This window comes from Ammospiza caudacuta, chromosome 2 (assembly GCF_027887145.1).
Source record: "Ammospiza caudacuta isolate bAmmCau1 chromosome 2, bAmmCau1.pri, whole genome shotgun sequence".
Classification (NCBI taxonomy): Eukaryota; Metazoa; Chordata; class Aves; order Passeriformes; family Passerellidae; genus Ammospiza; species Ammospiza caudacuta.
Genome location: NC_080594.1, coordinates 70,865,482 through 70,882,872, shown reverse-complemented (window position 1 = coordinate 70,882,872; position 17,391 = coordinate 70,865,482). Strand labels below are relative to the sequence as shown.

Sequence of the window (17,391 nt, the reverse complement as noted above, 5' to 3'; positions counted from 1 at the left end):
GAGTGTGTTCTGCCTCCCCAAATTTTGTCACCTACAAACCTGCTGAAACTTCATCCTGTCATACCAGTTCTAATGAAGCTGTTGTGCAGTTGGCACTTAGAAATTGGCTGCTAGTGGAACTTGGAGTAGCTGGTGAATACATCATGAGGCCAAGTGATCTAGCTGTGCTGTGCAGTCCAGTAATTGGAGACGAAAGGCAATTTATCTGCTGTACGTGAGAAATCATAGTGGGTTTTTTGCTTTGCTCTAGATAGCAATTTTAACCCTTCCTCTTCTAGACTGCTTATCTATTATCTCAGTTTTCTGGTTTTATATGAAAATTTCTGTCTTGGCCATGCTTCTCCCTTGCACCTCTCCCTGCACCCTGTTTGCAGCTTTGGAGGCAGGGTTTCCTGTTGGTGTGTGAAACAAAACACTTAGGCTCAGGCTTGTTCACACAGGAAGGAATCGCTAAAAATGACAACTGGGGCACTGGAGTGTGAGCAAGACAGCAAAAATTTACAGATACACCTGTTTCAAAGGCAGTAGGAGGGCAGTCACAAAATAGCAGTCAGTTGCTGGACTCACCTGCTACTTTCCTGAAAAAACTCATAAAAATACTAGACTTCCACCGAGAAATTACAAAGCAAAATAAATTTAAATTGTATTTTTCCCATTAGTTATATTTTGCATATCTGTTGAATATTTATAAAGAAATTTTGTATAGAACTCTAGTTTTACACTTCAGGGTTTGAATTTTCTTCTGTGCTGGCAGTAAGCTTGGTGGTCTTCCCTATGATGAATATGCCTATGCTTCCATTTCTGAGGAGTGGAGAAAGTGCAGATGAAGTAGACTGAGTTCCAGCAAACATATTTGTTTTCCTTCTCTGCTTCTCATCTGCTTTTGAGTAATTTTTTCCCCCCTTCTTGCTATTTTCTTTCCATTCCTGTTAGTCTGGCCTTGTCTTTCACAAGTGTGTATTGATGCTTGTTACTGCTCTTAACAGCATTGTCTCATGTAACTATAACATATAAGAGAAGATAATTAAAAGTTACATAATTGGTCTGTACCAGTGAAAGCTTACAATAATGGATTTACTAATACCCTTTTCAATCAGTGCATCCCTATGCCACAGTACAGCAGTGAATCATTCTGATCATTACTTACCTAAATATCTGTGTAGCCAAATCTATATTAACATTGTATGATCAAATTATAGTAATAATAAATAAATTAGCTTGTCAGGTCTTGTTATGCAATATGAAAAAAATCCTGGTATTATTTGTGGTGACTCTTGGGCTGTGGCTTATTAGATATAAACAAATCCCAAGAGACCAGAGGTATTTAGAAGTGTCTAGATACAGCTTCTGCATGTGGTTACCTTGAGAGTGTTGAAATTTTCTTGTGTCTTTTTACTGAACTAAAAAGATTTTTACTGTAGTTGTGAAAACAGTGTTGAGAACATTGACTACTGTTCATTGCTAACATACAGAGTTGTGTGTAGATTTATGGTCACAAATTTATGTTTGTCTTTTTGTACCTTGAGATGCATTGAAGTTAAAACACAAACTGAAACATGGACCAAGTACTGACTCGTATTTCACTAGGGATCACAACCAATTAGATCATCAGCTTCACAGACTTTGTAATGACCTAGATGTGCCAGTATTAGAGTGCAGTGGTATCTCGAAACTTCATCTAACTAGGGTTAGCAATAGCCTTGCCTCTCTGGGAAAATAAATTTAGCCAGGGGAACATGGACTTCTGCATGAAGGAACTGCCTTTTGTTTTTGGGGGAGGGTGGATCACAAAGCTTGTATATGAAATCAGTTTTAAACAAGCTGGGGGAATGATTGGGATTGTGTATGCATATTTTTTTTTCTTCTCCATTTAAAGGAGTACTCTATCTCATGCTGAGGAATGAAAACGCATTGTTCTTACATTCCCTCTTGTTCAGGACAACTAAAACTATCATAGAAGTTCATATTGCGTTCTGTCTTCAAATAATTTTGCAGACATAATCTATGATAGTTGATTTGGAAAACATCCTTAAAAGACATAATTAGTCATATTTTGTGGGCGGGTTTGATCCTAATTTTGTGTTGAAAAATGTTTACTTCATAGATGTCTTTAGGAGCAAGTGAAGTAAATATCAGAGCTCTGGCAAGCTCCCAGCTCCATATCCTGGGTATTGTTCAATTTATGGTCCTAGTGGTATGCTAAAGCAGATGTTCTGTCTTTAGAATGAATCAGGATGAAATCTTGGTGCTGCAGGCAGTTTTTCTTCACAGGTCCAGTCATTCTTTTCCTGAAGTTTATCTATAATAGATATAATTAAGATGGAATGATATTTTGAGGTAATCACAGTGGTGTGAATTGCTGGGGAGAGACTGGATGATCTTTTGAGGTTTCCTCTATCCTAATTTTTACAATTTGTGTGAGTTTTCAATTGATGGCTCTTTAGGTGGCAACAGAGAGAATGGAATTCTGAAAGCAGCAGAGGGCCAGGTGATGAGGATACTGATCTGGCATACTGCTGGCAGGAGTGGAGGAAAAAGTCAGATACTGTTGTAGCTATGCAACCCCTTCCTGTTCAGTTCTTTCAGTTTGGGAACAGCTTGGAAAATGCCATGGTCTTGTGGGGCCTTGCCTCCAGAGCGGTGACAGCTTCAGCTTAAGCTAATGTGGATCAGCTGCTTGAAGTTTAATGTTTGCTTAATATGGTGTAAATGCCCCTCACTTCTGTGGAAGGGGTGTTTGTCTTGGTCTAGCCTGGGAGATGGAAAGGGGGGAGATGACTTGGGCAGGAAGCTGAGTCCTGGAGCAGTAGAACTCAACACAGCTGCATCTTTTCCTTGTTGCCCTCCTCAAGAGAAGACATGTTACCACTATCTACTAAGTCTTCTGTCTTGAATTTATTCTCCGTCTCAGTCCAGAGACAGTGACCCCGCTGGGTGCGGGGTATGGAAAAGCTCGTAAGACAGAGCAGGTGCTGTGATTGCCCTTTCTGGAATGCTGGTCCTCAGGAAGCTTCTCAAGAGACTTCTGCATCCCTGAAACAGTGTAGAGATGTTTGTTTTGAGGGCATTTACAGGATAGTAGGAAGACATTTGTGAATGTCATCCCTGGATATTAATACAAATATGCATATTTAGATAATATGCTCCTCCTGAACTCATTCAATAGTGTGTTTCCTTGTGGGCTTTTTTCAAATGCAGATAAGAAAAACAGCAATAAAGAAAATGTGGCATTATTTCTTGAAGTACATGTTTGAAAGAGCTTACTTTTATTTGCTGACATACTGCAGGTTAAAATGTTTCCAGTTAAGCTTGTGGCTTTTTGGTGAATTTGCTTATTAGGAAGCCAGACCTCTCTGCTTTTCATTTTGAAATGGTGCTGGCTTGTTCTAATCCTTCTCTGCTTGTCAAAGCCCTTTAAGCTGCTGGCCCCAGTCCATGAGATTTTTTTCCCATAAAAGAGGATGACTTAACCATATTTGATGCCCTTAAGATTAGGGGCTTGTCAAGATTTGGTGACTGCTTGACACTTGTATTTTAGCGTGCCTGCTGTGCACAGCAGGACATGGAAGCAGAGGGGAGGGTGGGTCACTGGACTGATCTCATGTTCTTGTCACTTAGTTGATAAAGGAAAGAGAGATGAGAAAAGTGGGCTTTCTCCATGTATCAGGTTGGAAAAGCAAAATAATCTGACTAATGCATGAATGGGATTAAGACTAAAAGTGATGGAGCTGGTGAAAATGTAAGAAGCCCTATTAACCCTCCCAGCTGTAAGCCTTTGGTTTGGTACCATGGCCTGATGGGCCAAGGAGGAATAGTAAATCTGTGTGTGCTGAATATGGCCCTGTTGGAAGCAGTTTGAATTTTAACCCTTATGTGCATTCCCTGTGTGGATTTGTATAAATATCTGCATGCATTTTTAAATTTTTTTTTTTTTTAAGCTAAGCTGTGAAGGGTCTAGTAGAGTGTAGAGCAGACATTGTTTTCACCTCCATATTTTCTCCATATCAACTTCAGGGCTATAACACTGATTTTTGTTCTGTACTTTTTAAACTGTAAATGCACACTTAGGGGACTCTTATTTTCAGTGGTTTACTTTTTTATTATCTCTAAAACTTGGTCTGTGTAACAAAAACATATAATTTTTATTTTTATTGACTTATATTACTTTTTCCCATATACATTGAAATTGGTTTGATTTCCTTTTCCTCCCCAAGAGGCTAATCTTTATTTTGTTTTTCTAATCTTTAATTCATTGTCTTATGGAAATCATCAAGATCATCAAGTTACAACCTGCTTCATATTATAAGTCTGAATTACAGTTAATTAAAAATAGATATTTGTAATGGGTATTTTAACAGAATCTTAATTGTGATAACGCTACAGGATGCAGCTCGGTAGGGGTTATCGTTAGGATGATGACACTTGCCACTTGTGGGAGCGTTAAGTTGTTTGCAGTATTCCTTATGTTTATTACAAAGACTGTTTCAGCTACCTCTGCTTTTAATAAATCTGTTTTCAGAATGTCTTAGTATTCCAACATGCAGTGAAATCTGCTGTTTGCTTCTGGACCACTGTCAGTATTTTGATTGTGTCTGGTGGTGTTATTAACTGAAGTTTGCTCCTGTGGTGATGCTCTCATAATTGCTTTGTCTTTGGTAACAAAACCTCTCCAGTAGGGAGAGAATTGTGTGAGACAAGTTGTGATCCATGGTGTCTTGGAGTAGGTAGTATTGCCTTCTCTTCTGCTAGCAGTGAATTCAGGATATTGAAAACTCAGAAGGTGGAGAATGGGGAATATTTGTACCTAATGAATAATCAGGAGCACAACTTAGGATAAGGAGAAATAATTAACTTTTGTATTAAAAAAGAAACCCAACCTTGAAATCGTTCATAGTAATGGATTAAACAGCAGGATGGAGTCAGGATTTTGCTTTCTAGTGGGAATAAAGCCACTTTCAGCGATACTGAGAGGGTTGTTGTTGGATTAGTGCCACGGGATGAGTGATCTGCCCGAGACTGAAACTCAGGGAAGAGAGTGAAGGGAGAGCTATGGTAAGAGTAGTGATGAGGGTAGGTGGGACAAGTCACAGAGGAGTGTTGGGCTCACAAATTCTACATCACCTTGTTTTAGACTATAATTTTAAACTCTCTTGAAGCCACTGAATGTCAGGTAGTGGAACATGAGACTGCTCACTCCATGGGATGAGAACAGGGTGGTCTGGTTAGCAGGCTTACACGGCTCAAGTGTGGGCTGTGAAGGTGCCAGTTATGGCACTGATGGTGGGGTGTGCGCAGGGGCAGCTGAGCTGCAGAAGCTGCCAGCTCACCAACCAGGAGCCTATCCTGGAAGCAAGGGAAGGTGGAAAGGGATGTCCAGTGGTTCAGAGCGGAGTGTTTCCCTCCTGGGCAAGGACCCTGTGTCTCAAGGGTGGCTGAAGGGTTCTTGAACCTGAGAAAGATGGGAGCATCCTTAAGGCTTGAGATGGACAACTGTGGTGTTTCTGTGTTAGAGTAACGTGGAAAGAAGAAACTGTGTCACCTAAGGGAGTACTTGGTAGAAAAGGCATGGCAAACTCCACCATACTTATGGTAGATGATGGGCAACTGTTTGGTAAAATAGCAGAAGTTGTGTTGGCTATCTCTTAATCAAATTACAGAAATATTTTTCAATAGTTGATCTAATTTAGGAGTTTGCTCAAAATTGCAAAATACCAGATATATGTGTTTCCGGCAATAAGCTGAGGATAGGTTAACCCAAATCCATCTTCAGCTAATGTGTCTCCTATTGCCAGTTGAACTGCTTTAAGCATTTGAAGTCATGTATCATGTCAGGTGTTACCTGCAAATCAAAAAAGTAATCAAAGGAAACTGGTAAAAAAGCAAAAGCTTTGATTGTCAAGGAGTTGTTGAATTTAATCCTTGGGGAAGTGGTGAGTCAATTTGTTCATGTAATCCATGGTGTTCTGAGTCACGATAGTTTGTGGGGGTTATGGATCATGTAGGTTAGGAAAGGACAGTTTTTTGGGTGTCTCAGATAGAAGGCGTGTTTAATTCTAAACAGCATCTATATCATCACACTGTTTTTGTTACACCTGGAGTATTGAGGGGGAAGAAAAAAATGTTTCTCCTCAGTGGTATTGCCTCTGGTTTTCATGTCTCTTGTGATTAATTATGTTTATTAATTTATTTGTTGCATTCTCTTCCCTGAAAGATAATTAAATACAGTGAGTCCACTTTCTACTATGGGAGTGAGAATATTGGGAGCATAAACTTGGAGGTGACTTGTTACACTAACATAGAATACGGGATCAGCAGTCTGGCCAAGTTCATGAAAAACTTTGGTTTTACAATTGTATGTTTCCCCATAAAATACAGGATTTTTTCATTGCAGTGTTTTTGTCTCTCATTTACTAAATCAGGCAAGTGACTTTCTTACCATTCTCATTTTCTAATTTTTGTAATAGTCTTTTATGGTGATGTCTGTACAACTGATGAGCTTTGGTATACAGGAAACTTAGCATGGCTGGTGTCACCAGTTCCTGCTTTACAGTAATATTTAACCAGATTAAGTTACTTTTCTGTTTTTTCCTTTTTTCTTCTCTAAGCTCTTGTAGAAATGGGATTCTTTTCCAGGTCCTCGTGGCTCCATTGAAATGGTCTCTTCTTAAGTATTAAAATTTAGAGTGTTTGATCAGGAAAACAAAGGAACCTAAGACTGGTTTAAAAAAACAAAGCTATTAAAACTTACAGTACCCTTCACTTTGCAGACAACTTGTATTTAAAATGATTTTTGGTCAAGAGCAGTTGCTGGACTGGCTGCAGTGCCAGTGACTCAGGCCCTTACACTGCCCCTTTCTGTCCTTAGCTGCAGAGCCATGAAGGACAGCTAGCACGGGTGTAGGTGTCTGTCCATCAGTAGGGGAGATGAACCTGCCACTTGCCAAGAACTTTATCTGCTAAAGTTGCTGTTGAGGTTATGGTTTCTGGGCTGTGAATGTGAACAATTGCCAAGCTATGATTAAGGGGGGGTTGTTTGCCTGTGCTGGTCTGCACAATGAAATGTCACTGGCTTGCTGCATGCAGATGGTGAGTCCTGCAGGCTGCTGCAGTCATCTCGGTAGGAGACTGGAAAGTACAAATTACCTTTGGAAATCAGGCTACTTTTGGATTTTGGATTTAAGTATGTAGTCAGATTTGCAGATTAATGTCCCCCTGGAATACTGCATGAAATTATTTCCCAAACTTCCCCTTTTCCAAAGGAGAGAAGCAAATATATTTCTGTCTAAGCAAGAACAGGAAAATAATCAGAGCATCTGTGTGTCCTGTCAAAATTGAGGGCTGTTAGAACAAGGAGGAAAATGATGAGGCCTAGGGAGGCTGCTGGAATATGACCAGGTGTATATTGGGTGGATCTCCAGACACATGTGCCATTTCCTAAGGTTAATGTGATGGTTTTTGCTGAGGTTTACCATGTATTGGGAAGCTTGAAAAGCTGGGGAGAGTCTACAGTGGAAATTCTCTAGGAACAGTACAAAGATAAATTTTATTCTCCTCATTCCTTCTGAAGGCGTCAAGAGCATGAGTATGCTTCAGTGATTTCCTCTGGATTTCAAATTGCTACTAAAAGATTTGTAACTGCTGAATCTGGTAGTGAAGCTATTTCAAGCTGGTCAGTGCCTGATGGGAATGTTGTACTGACAGATTTTGGGATTTCTCCCTTTTTGGAACCTTTTGCCTCCAATATGCTGAGAGATGCTTATTAGTAATAATGCCAGTCTGCACTTTCGAGGAATGGCAGGCTAGGAGAAAAGACATTAAAAATTATTAATTGAAACACTTGTGGTCAATTGATCAATTTTAAGGAGTGTACTTTCCTATTAAAATAGACACTCATCACCCACATTTCTAGGATGCCAGCCAAATAGGCTCCTTAAATTGATTAATAGCATCACTGGTGTCATGTAGTGCCCCTCATTTAGAGCCTGATTATGTAACCACACAGGCACATAGATAGATAGATACAATGCTGTAGATACCATGCTGTTTTCTTGAAAAAAAAACATTTATTGATATATTTCTAATGGAAAGCAAGAGAAGGGGCTCAAGTTGTCAAACATCCGGTGTTGGAATTTATTACAGCGTCCTGTGTGGGTCACTGCTGGTGAGAGAGAGATGGTGAATCTTGTATCTTGATCAGAAGGCTTGATTTATTAATATATGATATTATACATTATAGTTATACTAATAGAATATAGAGAGAGGTTTTGCAGAGCTGCTAGCTAAGCTAAGAAGAGATAGAAAAGAATCCATAACAAAGTTGTGTCCAGGGACTCAGTCCCCTAGCTTGCATTGATGATTGGCCCTTAATTATAAACATAGAAAATGAGCCAATCAAGGTGAATCCTGTTGCATTCCCCAGCAGCTGATAATAATTGTTTACCTTCTCTTCGGGGGCCTCTGGCCTCCCGAAGACGCAGAAATCTGGAAAAAAGGATTTCTGTGGAGAAATGTCTGCGACAGGAATTTGTTGTGCAAAGGCAGGAATAGGACCTGAGCATTATGACCTACTATGTAGAGCAGGATGCATCCAGCTTATAACTTTATTTTTTAGAAACATAGCTGAGCCTGGAAGCTGGGTTTCTTCAGTGTGTATCACAAGTTGGAATAGCATGTGCTGGGTTTTCTTTGCTCTTTTTTCCCAGCTTTAGGGTAAATTGTGGAAGCCTGTCCTTAGATGCTGTGGCTGTAGTTAGAGAGGTCAAGACCACCTCATACCTATTGCCACCTCTGCTTTGGAGGATCAAAATAGATTTGTTAAGGCAGTTTGGGTTTTTGCTAACTTATCTTGCATTTATTGACACAGTGAGGTAGAAGTTGAATATGTGGGTGCTTTTGAAGGGGTGACCATCTCCAGGCTGGGGCTTGGTGGGACGAGGTGTTGACTCTTGCTGCCTGTGCAGGCATCAGCAATATCCACACTGATTTTACTACCAACTTCTGGTGATGTATAAACTTGAAGCTTGTTCACATTTTTTTCTATTGCTTATGGGAACAATTTTGTTCCTTCATTTAAAGGAATTTTAATGGGCACAACTTCTCTGTTTTTGCTTATTCTTTAGGTGTCTTTGCTGTGAAAATTGGCTCAGAGTGCTTGACACTGTGGTGGAGAGCTGCACAGTATTTTGTCTGCAGCGGGATGGTTGTTACTGCCGTTTTCTAACTTCTTTTACAACACCTTGCACAGTGCAAACAGGGAAGACATGCCAGGGTTTATATAAGCTACTACATAGTGTTACATTTTTTATTCCTCCTCTGATTTTTCAATTGTCTTGGTGTTCCCTCTGAAGTCAGCTGTGAGGATACACTTTTGAAATTTTGAGTCATTTAAGGGTAGTATTTGCCATCTGAGGCAATATTAATCTGTTTCAGACTTTCTTGCAGGCTAAACCACCTCTAGCTCTGCTCACTACAGTTGGCTTGACCAAAGAGCAGATTTTGACACAGGTGTGCTGTGAATTTGTCCTCATTCCTTTGGACTTGTAGCACGAGGCCTTGGGGGTTCATCCACCCTCCCTCTAATCAGGTAATCAGGAGGTTGCCATCGCATTGAGAAACATCAGAGACATGGTCCACACAGAAATTTTATTCCTAAGTAAACTGGTTCTTAAAATCTGGTCATTTCATTTATAAGTGCATACAAGTGTGAGGCTACTTTATTCCTCTTGTGGTCTCTGGGATTCAGAATGTAAAGAAAATAATTGTTTTTTTTTGGAATGAGTTAGAATATAGAAGATTATATTGCAACTTTGAAAAGAGAGATTAAGTACTGCTGCCTGTACCTCAGGTAAAGCTGGCTTGATTCTGGACTGCGCATAAACCTAGTTTGAGTAAAAGCATTAAACCAGAAGTGGGACAATGCGTGATAGTATCTGGTAATGCTAGTCTGTGTTATGAGAGCAAAATAAGAGTAAGGAACATATAAAATTAGGATCTTTCCTGTGCATCATCTATTGTGTCAACATAGTCTTGATGGAACTCTGCTGCTGCCGAGGTTGATCTTTATCCCTTTCCCCATTGTGGAGATAGGGAAAAATCACTAGCAGGTCTCTTCACTCTTACCTTACTTGTGGCACAAGTAGTTTTCCTGTGGTTTACCTTCCTTTTGATTTAAAGTTTGACTTCATTTTTAGTACGCCTAATCACATTTGTTTCATCTGAAGTCCAAACAAAATGTACAAACAGAATATATGTAATCCCAATCTGAATTAGGAATAACCACTTTTAAATATTTAAATATTTTTTTAAATACCTCTTTCAGATGCTCATAAGCCCTTATGAGTATGAATCTTGAATAATCCTTATATGGAGAGTAACATATACTGTTTGCTGAAGAAAGGGGAAAAATAAAGTCTGAACAGGAAAAGATGACTTGTTTTTTGTTAATTGCAGTTCTTTGTCAATTCAGAAATGGAGTTAGGCTTTTCATCCAAGCTTTAAAATATGTGTTGTTTTGAATGATACATTAGAAAGTATTATTTCTGCACATTCCTTCAGAAAATTACTTTTTAAAAAAAATCATAAATTTGTGAGCAAATACGTGCATATTTTTATATACAAGTGTGTGTGTATATATATATTAAAAAATAAATTTTTTGTAGCAAGAAAAGACTCATCAAGTCCTTTGACATAGTCCACAGGCTACTATAAAATTTTCACTCTAAGAGAGTTTGAACTATGTGTGAGGATAAGGTGGTGAACTGACAGACCTTGTCCTGCACAGTAACATGAGCATTTCTGTATGTCAGAGAAGCTGACCAAAGTGATGGGTGATTGTGTTTATCACTATTTGTTTCATTTGAATCTAATGAAAAACAATGTCATTCTGTTTAAGCTAGAATTGTGAAGGGAGTATCAAGGTTTCAGAGCTATCCTTTCAAACAACTGGGTGTTGAAGTTCACTACTTTTAGAATAAGAAGTCAAGGAGTAGTATTTGACTGTGTTTTTCTCTGCTCCCTGCAATGTATTGCACTCTTCTAGATTGACCACTGATTATTACCTAAATCCAGTCATTTGAGGACTCCACTCAAACTTCTCCCGAGTTTGACTTCGTCCCATTTTACGTTTAAGATATTATCGGTGTGTACATACACCTTCTAATTTCATTTGGGTACACTGATGCAGTAGCAAGGCTTTTTAAGTATTACTGAAACACATCCTCTTTTTCTGAAACTTTAATGGTTGTCAAACCAGACATTTAAGTTCTAAGGAGAACAAATTGTTTTTGGAATTCATCTTGAAGATTCAGAAGGTCTGGGATTGACCCTTGGAGCTGTTCAGTTCAGAATAATTCATTAATGTCAAATAAAAGACCCTGTAAAGAATAATGTTTATTGCTCTAAGCCTCTACTGAAGGACTGTGTAAGCACTTGTTGAATGTTTAGTGTAAACCTTTTATAGTGAGGAGCAGGAGGAACACAGCATGAAGGTTGTGTGTTCAGTTGATTTATTGTTCATCCACATTTGGCCAGCTGCATACTTTTTTTTAATGGAAACCTGTTGTCAGAGTATAGCGGTTTGGGGAAGAATACCCCAAGCATCAGGAAAGCAACACTGCTTTATGGTCAGGTAGCCAAGGATGTATTTACTTGCACTGCCATGATTGCAATGGTGTTGAGACCATTCTGGTTTGGCATGGATGTGTTGGAGGCATTGCTCCTTATAGGCTCAGCAAAAACTGGGGTAGAAATTTAGGAGGAGCTGTATCATCCCCATCCCAGACTGCAGTCTTCTCAGGTGCCCTAGGGACCAAGCAGGTGGCAGGGTTGCTGCTTCTTACTTTGAATCCTGATGTGCTTTAGTACAGGTGTGTCTCTCTCCTCTCTGCTAGATGTCATTCTTCGTGGGAGTCTGGATAAATATTTCAGTCTTTAGGAGTTCAGGAGAGCTAGGTATCACCTAGTAACAAACATCCCACTCTCTACCTCCTGCTTCCCTTTGCTTTTATTAAAGTATCTGAAAACCAGAAGTTGAAACATTAAGGTAATTTTCAGAAATATTTTGAGCAACTTTAGATATTTTTGTTATGACACAGCAGAGCAACAAAGATGTTGGTGTAGGGGCTGGCATATTAAAGTCCTTGTTTGAACAGCAGCTGCAATCAAAAATTAGCAAAAACTTCAGCTGGAGACCGAATAACCCTTATGATTACAATTGTTAGGATGCATAGCAAGTGATCCTTTGGTCTTGTGAGGTCTGCAGTTACACTCAGCCTAAACTGAATGACTTTTAGGCTGTACTGCATGGTTTTCCTTGCAGCTTGTAGTGACTGCTGGTGGGACTGTGCCTTACACTGGAATTCCAAAGTTACTTTTTTTTTTGCAGACAGCTTTGTGGCAAAGTGTAGTGGCTAGTTTCAGTTACAGTGGTACAGCACTCCGTTTACAAGTATCCTGGGGACCAGACACGGGTCAGGAAAGGGAGACACTTGAAATGCAGTTGAGGAAGACTTCGGGATTTGCTCAGTACAGTGCTGGACTGTATGCCAGCATCTCCTATGCCATATCAGTTTTAAGCATCAAGAACTGTTGTGGATCTGTAGCTTATGGTTAATGTATATTTTATCTGTAGCTTTTGCAAAGTGTCACTTTATGGAGATCATGAATGTTCCTGCAAGAGTCAGAAACTTAGGGAAAAAGGACAAGTGTGTGACTACTGTTACTACAAGGGTAGCTATCCTTAACACTAGGTTGAGGATAACCTCTGTTCATTTCTGAGTAGTGCTGAAACTGAGCTTTCAGTGATCCTGCCTTACCTGATGGCCAGGGTGGCCTTGATGAGTTTGGGAGAAGTCATGCTGATTTTAGGGCAGTTTAGTGTGACTGAGGGCCTTTGAAAGGAGTTGCAGAAGTCAAAATACAGCTCTAAGGGCTTTCAAGAAGAAAAATGCATACTTTTAAAAAATAAAATTGATGATGTAAGAAGGTGATTAGCCCATTATGTCCACATAAAGAGTTTGTTTTATAGAGGGAAAAGTTAGTAAATCCTGATTCAGCAAATGACTTAACTTTGCAAATGAGTTGCTATTTTCCAAATGTATGTTCTCATACCTATCTGAATTATAAGAGTAAAAATAGCACAAGGAGTAATTTGTTAATTTTAAAGGAAACTCACATTATTACATTATCAGTATGTACAAGATAAGTACAAGTGATACCAGTGTGGACTTGTGAACTAATGAACTGATGTGGGTCTATATGTTCAAAAGTGTTTCATTTGTAGAGGGATGGCTACCTCTGCACCTGTAGGGACTTCTGTTTTTCCTGAAATATGCTCAGCATTATTGTCCTGAAACTCTTCTCATGCTCCTTAATGTGGTCCAGGAGTCTTGCTGAGGTCCACCAGGGGGTGGCTCTGCTGGTCAGGGTGGCACTACCAGGGCGTTTAATCTGATCAAGACAGGTTTTCAAAATGGACTAGGTGTAACCAACCAAATTTACTTGGCTTCTTCTTGCTGTAGAAAAAAGAATCTAATGTTTGGTGGCATTCATAAACTCCTGGGGTCCTAAAACAGTTTTAAGGTGAAAGTTAGGCTTGGGTAGAAGAGGACATAATTCTGTGTTTGCTACTTACATTTTATTCTTTTGTTGAGAATGATTTGTGCTTTGCTCTATGATTACTTTTTAAGAAGAACCTTTTTAACTTAAAGGTTTCAAATCAGAAATACTGAGCAGCTGTCTCATTAGGTAGATTTTTTTTCCTGATTGATGCAAATGGAAGATGTTTCTACTTGGACTTCAATGTCTGATTTCATATTCCTGATAGTAGTAAGTACCGTTTCACTGCAAGGGACTGGAAACCAAAGTCCAAAGTGGGTTTCATGGTGGTGACATGTGGCAGAATGGATGGGCCCTTTTTTCATAGTCATTTCAAAGTCCTTTCATATGAAGTCAAAGCTTTTCAGCACTTTTGAAAATCACGGCAAACATTTGTGAAGTTACTAGTTAAATGCCATTTTCAGAGGCAAAAAGTTTGCTCCTAATCTTCTCAAAAGCAGCCTACAAGAGAAGCCCTTCCATAACGGAGAACACTCAGGGGTGCAAGGATGTGGGCAATTTAGTGCTTGTTAATTGTGCAGACCTGAAGAGCATTAAGAAGCAAACCCAGTTACTTGTCATTGCTGAAGAAGTAGCTTTTCCACGAGGAGGACCCTTGGACATGATTTAATAATGCAGAACCACAGCTGCAGCTCTGACTGATTGGGTGGTGGTTTGTTAGTTCTGAAACACAGACCCTGTTTGCTGTGTCACCATAGCCACCGTAACATAACAGGACTCCAGTGTTGGTGTGTAACTTGAAGCTAAGTTGTGCCGTAGGAACATGTGTGTCTGTATGCATGAAGAGTAATGATGAGGAAACCTGGAGAACTGGAAACAATTACAGGTCAAACTCTCTCTTCTCTCATGGAGACTCCATGAAGCTTCTGGATACATTGCATTTAATTTAAAAAAAGGAAATGGCTAAGTAATTTCCTGTACAGGTTAGGTGACCACATCGTGTAGGTCCAGGATATGGAAAATGTGGTCCAGTTGTCCTGTTTTTGGACAAGAGCACAAAGGAAAGAGCAACTATAAACTCAAAGGTGGTTCTTCAAGTGTGCAGTTTTAAAGGAAAAAAAAATGGAATCTGCCACATGAAATTTTGAAGTAATCCAAATAATGCCAAGGGAGATTAAATAAGGAAAGGGAAGGAGAGTCTACAAGATGCACAAGAGAAGATGGTCTACAACAGTTAGCATGCTTGCAGTCTATGATATTCACTTAGGTCAGTGTTTGTGGTAACTTTGCAGCTTTTTATAATTCATGCAAATATTTGAAACTTACTTTCTTCTACTAAACTTAATATTTTCTTAGAGATAAAATACAAGGGCATGATGTTTAGTCAGTGTGATAATAACACAATGTATGAATGGACTATTTTTATTTTCCTTAAGGGAGCTTCTTGTCTTCTTTTCTCTGTAAAAGTTTGTGTAATATTTGGAAACCTGTCATGTTGTCGTATATACAGCAGTAATGAAATACTGGAATGTGGTTTAAAATCAGGCAGGTGATGCTCTACTAGTATTTGAAGGATGACCTTATTTTGAATGACAGAAAAATAACAGCAGATTGTTTATAGTAAATCTGACAGCAGATTTAGATTCTTGACTTCACACCATTTCCATTATTAAGAGAGACATATGTAAGTAGCATTTGCTTCCAGATACATGCACATATTCTGTCAAGGGGTTTAAGACATCCTGTCTATTATTTAAATTTTAGACGTCTGAAGATTTTTTTCTCCCCTAAGGCTTTTTTAAAAAGTTGGACTGCTGGGTTTGTTCATTTTCTTAAACCTGAAGGAGCCTCACAAAACATATTTGAATCTCTATATACTTTTTTCCTTTTATAGATTAACATAGACTCATAGGATGTCTTGAGTTGGAAGGGACTTAATGTTCATCTAGTTCCAACCTCCCTGCCGTGGACAGGGATGCCACCCCTTAGGTCAGGTTGCTCAAAACCCCATCCAACCTGACCTTGAACACTTTTAGGGGTGGAGCATCCACAACTTTTCTGGGCAACCTCTGCCAATGCCTCGCCATCCTCGCAGTAAAGAATTTATTTCTAACATCTAATCTACATCTCTCCTCATTTCTTTTGAAACATTGTCTTATGCTATGTGCCCATGTAAAAAGTCCTTCTCCAGCTCTCTTGTAGTCCCTTTAGGTACTGGAAGGTGTTGTAAGGTCTCCCCAGAGCCTTCTCTTCTCCAGGATGAGCAACCCCAACTCTTTCAGCTCCTCTTCACAGGAGGGATGCTGCAGCTCTCTGTCCTTTGTGGCCCTCATAACTAAACTGATCATGTATCTATGGGAAACCCTGAAAGAAATACATATTCAGATTTTGTGGTGGTCTTAGACAGTTTTTTAATGTGTCACTGTTGGGATTGTGCATAGTGTTTCTGGGCAATACAGTTTGAAATATTGGTAAAGAATACTCATCCTCTGTAGCTGCTGGAAAGTTTACCTGTACAAATGCAGGGTACTGGTACATAGTGGTACACAGAAGACTTATTAAAGCAGTTGGGATTTGGTGAGCTGAAATAGCAGCTCAGAAGTTAAAAACACAGACCTTTGACTAAAATCATTAGTTAACAGGAAACATAAGGCTTCCTCCAATATGCTTTTTTTGTCGTATTTATCCATTTTTGTTTTAAGTGCTTATAAAATTACTGTTCTGAGCTGTATTTTACTATGGAATAGATGTCTGTGGTTAGATTTTTTTTTTTGTATTTACATACACAACATACTTGAGAAATTGCTGAACTTCTCAGAAAATACATGGATTACATGATTTAATATTTTCTTTTTCAGGATTGAAGTGGATCTAGGGACAAATGGATGACTGAATATTCATATGAAGAGGAAAGCCATAAAAGTTGGTTGACATTTTTACAGCCATATGCATTATATGTATTAATGCCAGTATCAAAAATTTACACTGTGTTATAAAACAGAATAGCTTAAATAACTGGCCTGAGCTTTGCATGCTGTATTGTCTTAGAGGCACGGGAATACTGTAGCTGAACAGCCGTGGCTTAATGCAGTATTTGCTGACAATACCTGAATGTACAGCAGAAAATTCAGTAGTAGGTTAAGAAAATAGGCAATTCCTTTGAAGCCAGGTGTTTGAGTGGGCTCACACATAGTGGTGTTCATCATTCTTCTGTGCACAGATGAAGGGAGAATTAGAAGGATGTTGTCTTCCATTATAGCTACTGACTGTGATGCTTAATATTGTGGAGTGGCACTCAGATGCATCATTGACAGGTGCTGTTTAAGAAGTCAAACAGGACATGATCTTTTTGAAAGTTATCTTGATGCATTGTTTTCTTGTGATACAGAGAAGGTTGTTTTGCACTGTGAGTTTTCTGTGATGATTAAAAAGGAAGAAGCTGTTGGTGGACCTCCATGACTGGCTACTGTTTTAATACACCAAGCCTTGATCTCTGCTAATCTGAGTTATTGGTGACTATGAGGGATAATCTTTTTCTGGGATGCTATGATAACCAATTCCCACCAAGGCTGTTTAAACACAGGTGATGCTGCCTGTGGATTTACACCAGAGCAAATTAATTGTATTGACAACTGCAAGGTGTGGTACAGGTTGGGATGCAGGGCACAGTCCAGGGAGATGCTGTGCAGCAGCTTGGCTAAATAAAGCATTCTGAAAACTCCAGTAGTCAAGGAGGGGTGTTATTGTGGGAAGCCTGTTTCCTTGAGAGCTTTTGTCAAGCCCTGAATCCCAGTCAGGGGTGGAAACTATCAAAAAACCAGCAAAAAACCCAGGTTT

At 39.3% G+C, this 17,391-nt stretch overlaps 1 protein-coding gene across 1 annotated transcript in view; it reads left to right on the top strand.

Moving 5' to 3' along the window:
* The window catches only part of KLF12 (KLF transcription factor 12), a 238,403-nt gene that overhangs the window by 54,601 nt on the left and 166,411 nt on the right, over positions 1 to 17,391 (top strand). The window contains exon 2 of the mRNA XM_058825256.1: positions 16,413 to 16,476. Coding sequence (XP_058681239.1) covers positions 16,456 to 16,476 — 21 coding nt within the window. The 5' untranslated portion in view covers positions 16,413 to 16,455. The remainder of the gene's footprint in view (positions 1 to 16,412; positions 16,477 to 17,391) is intronic.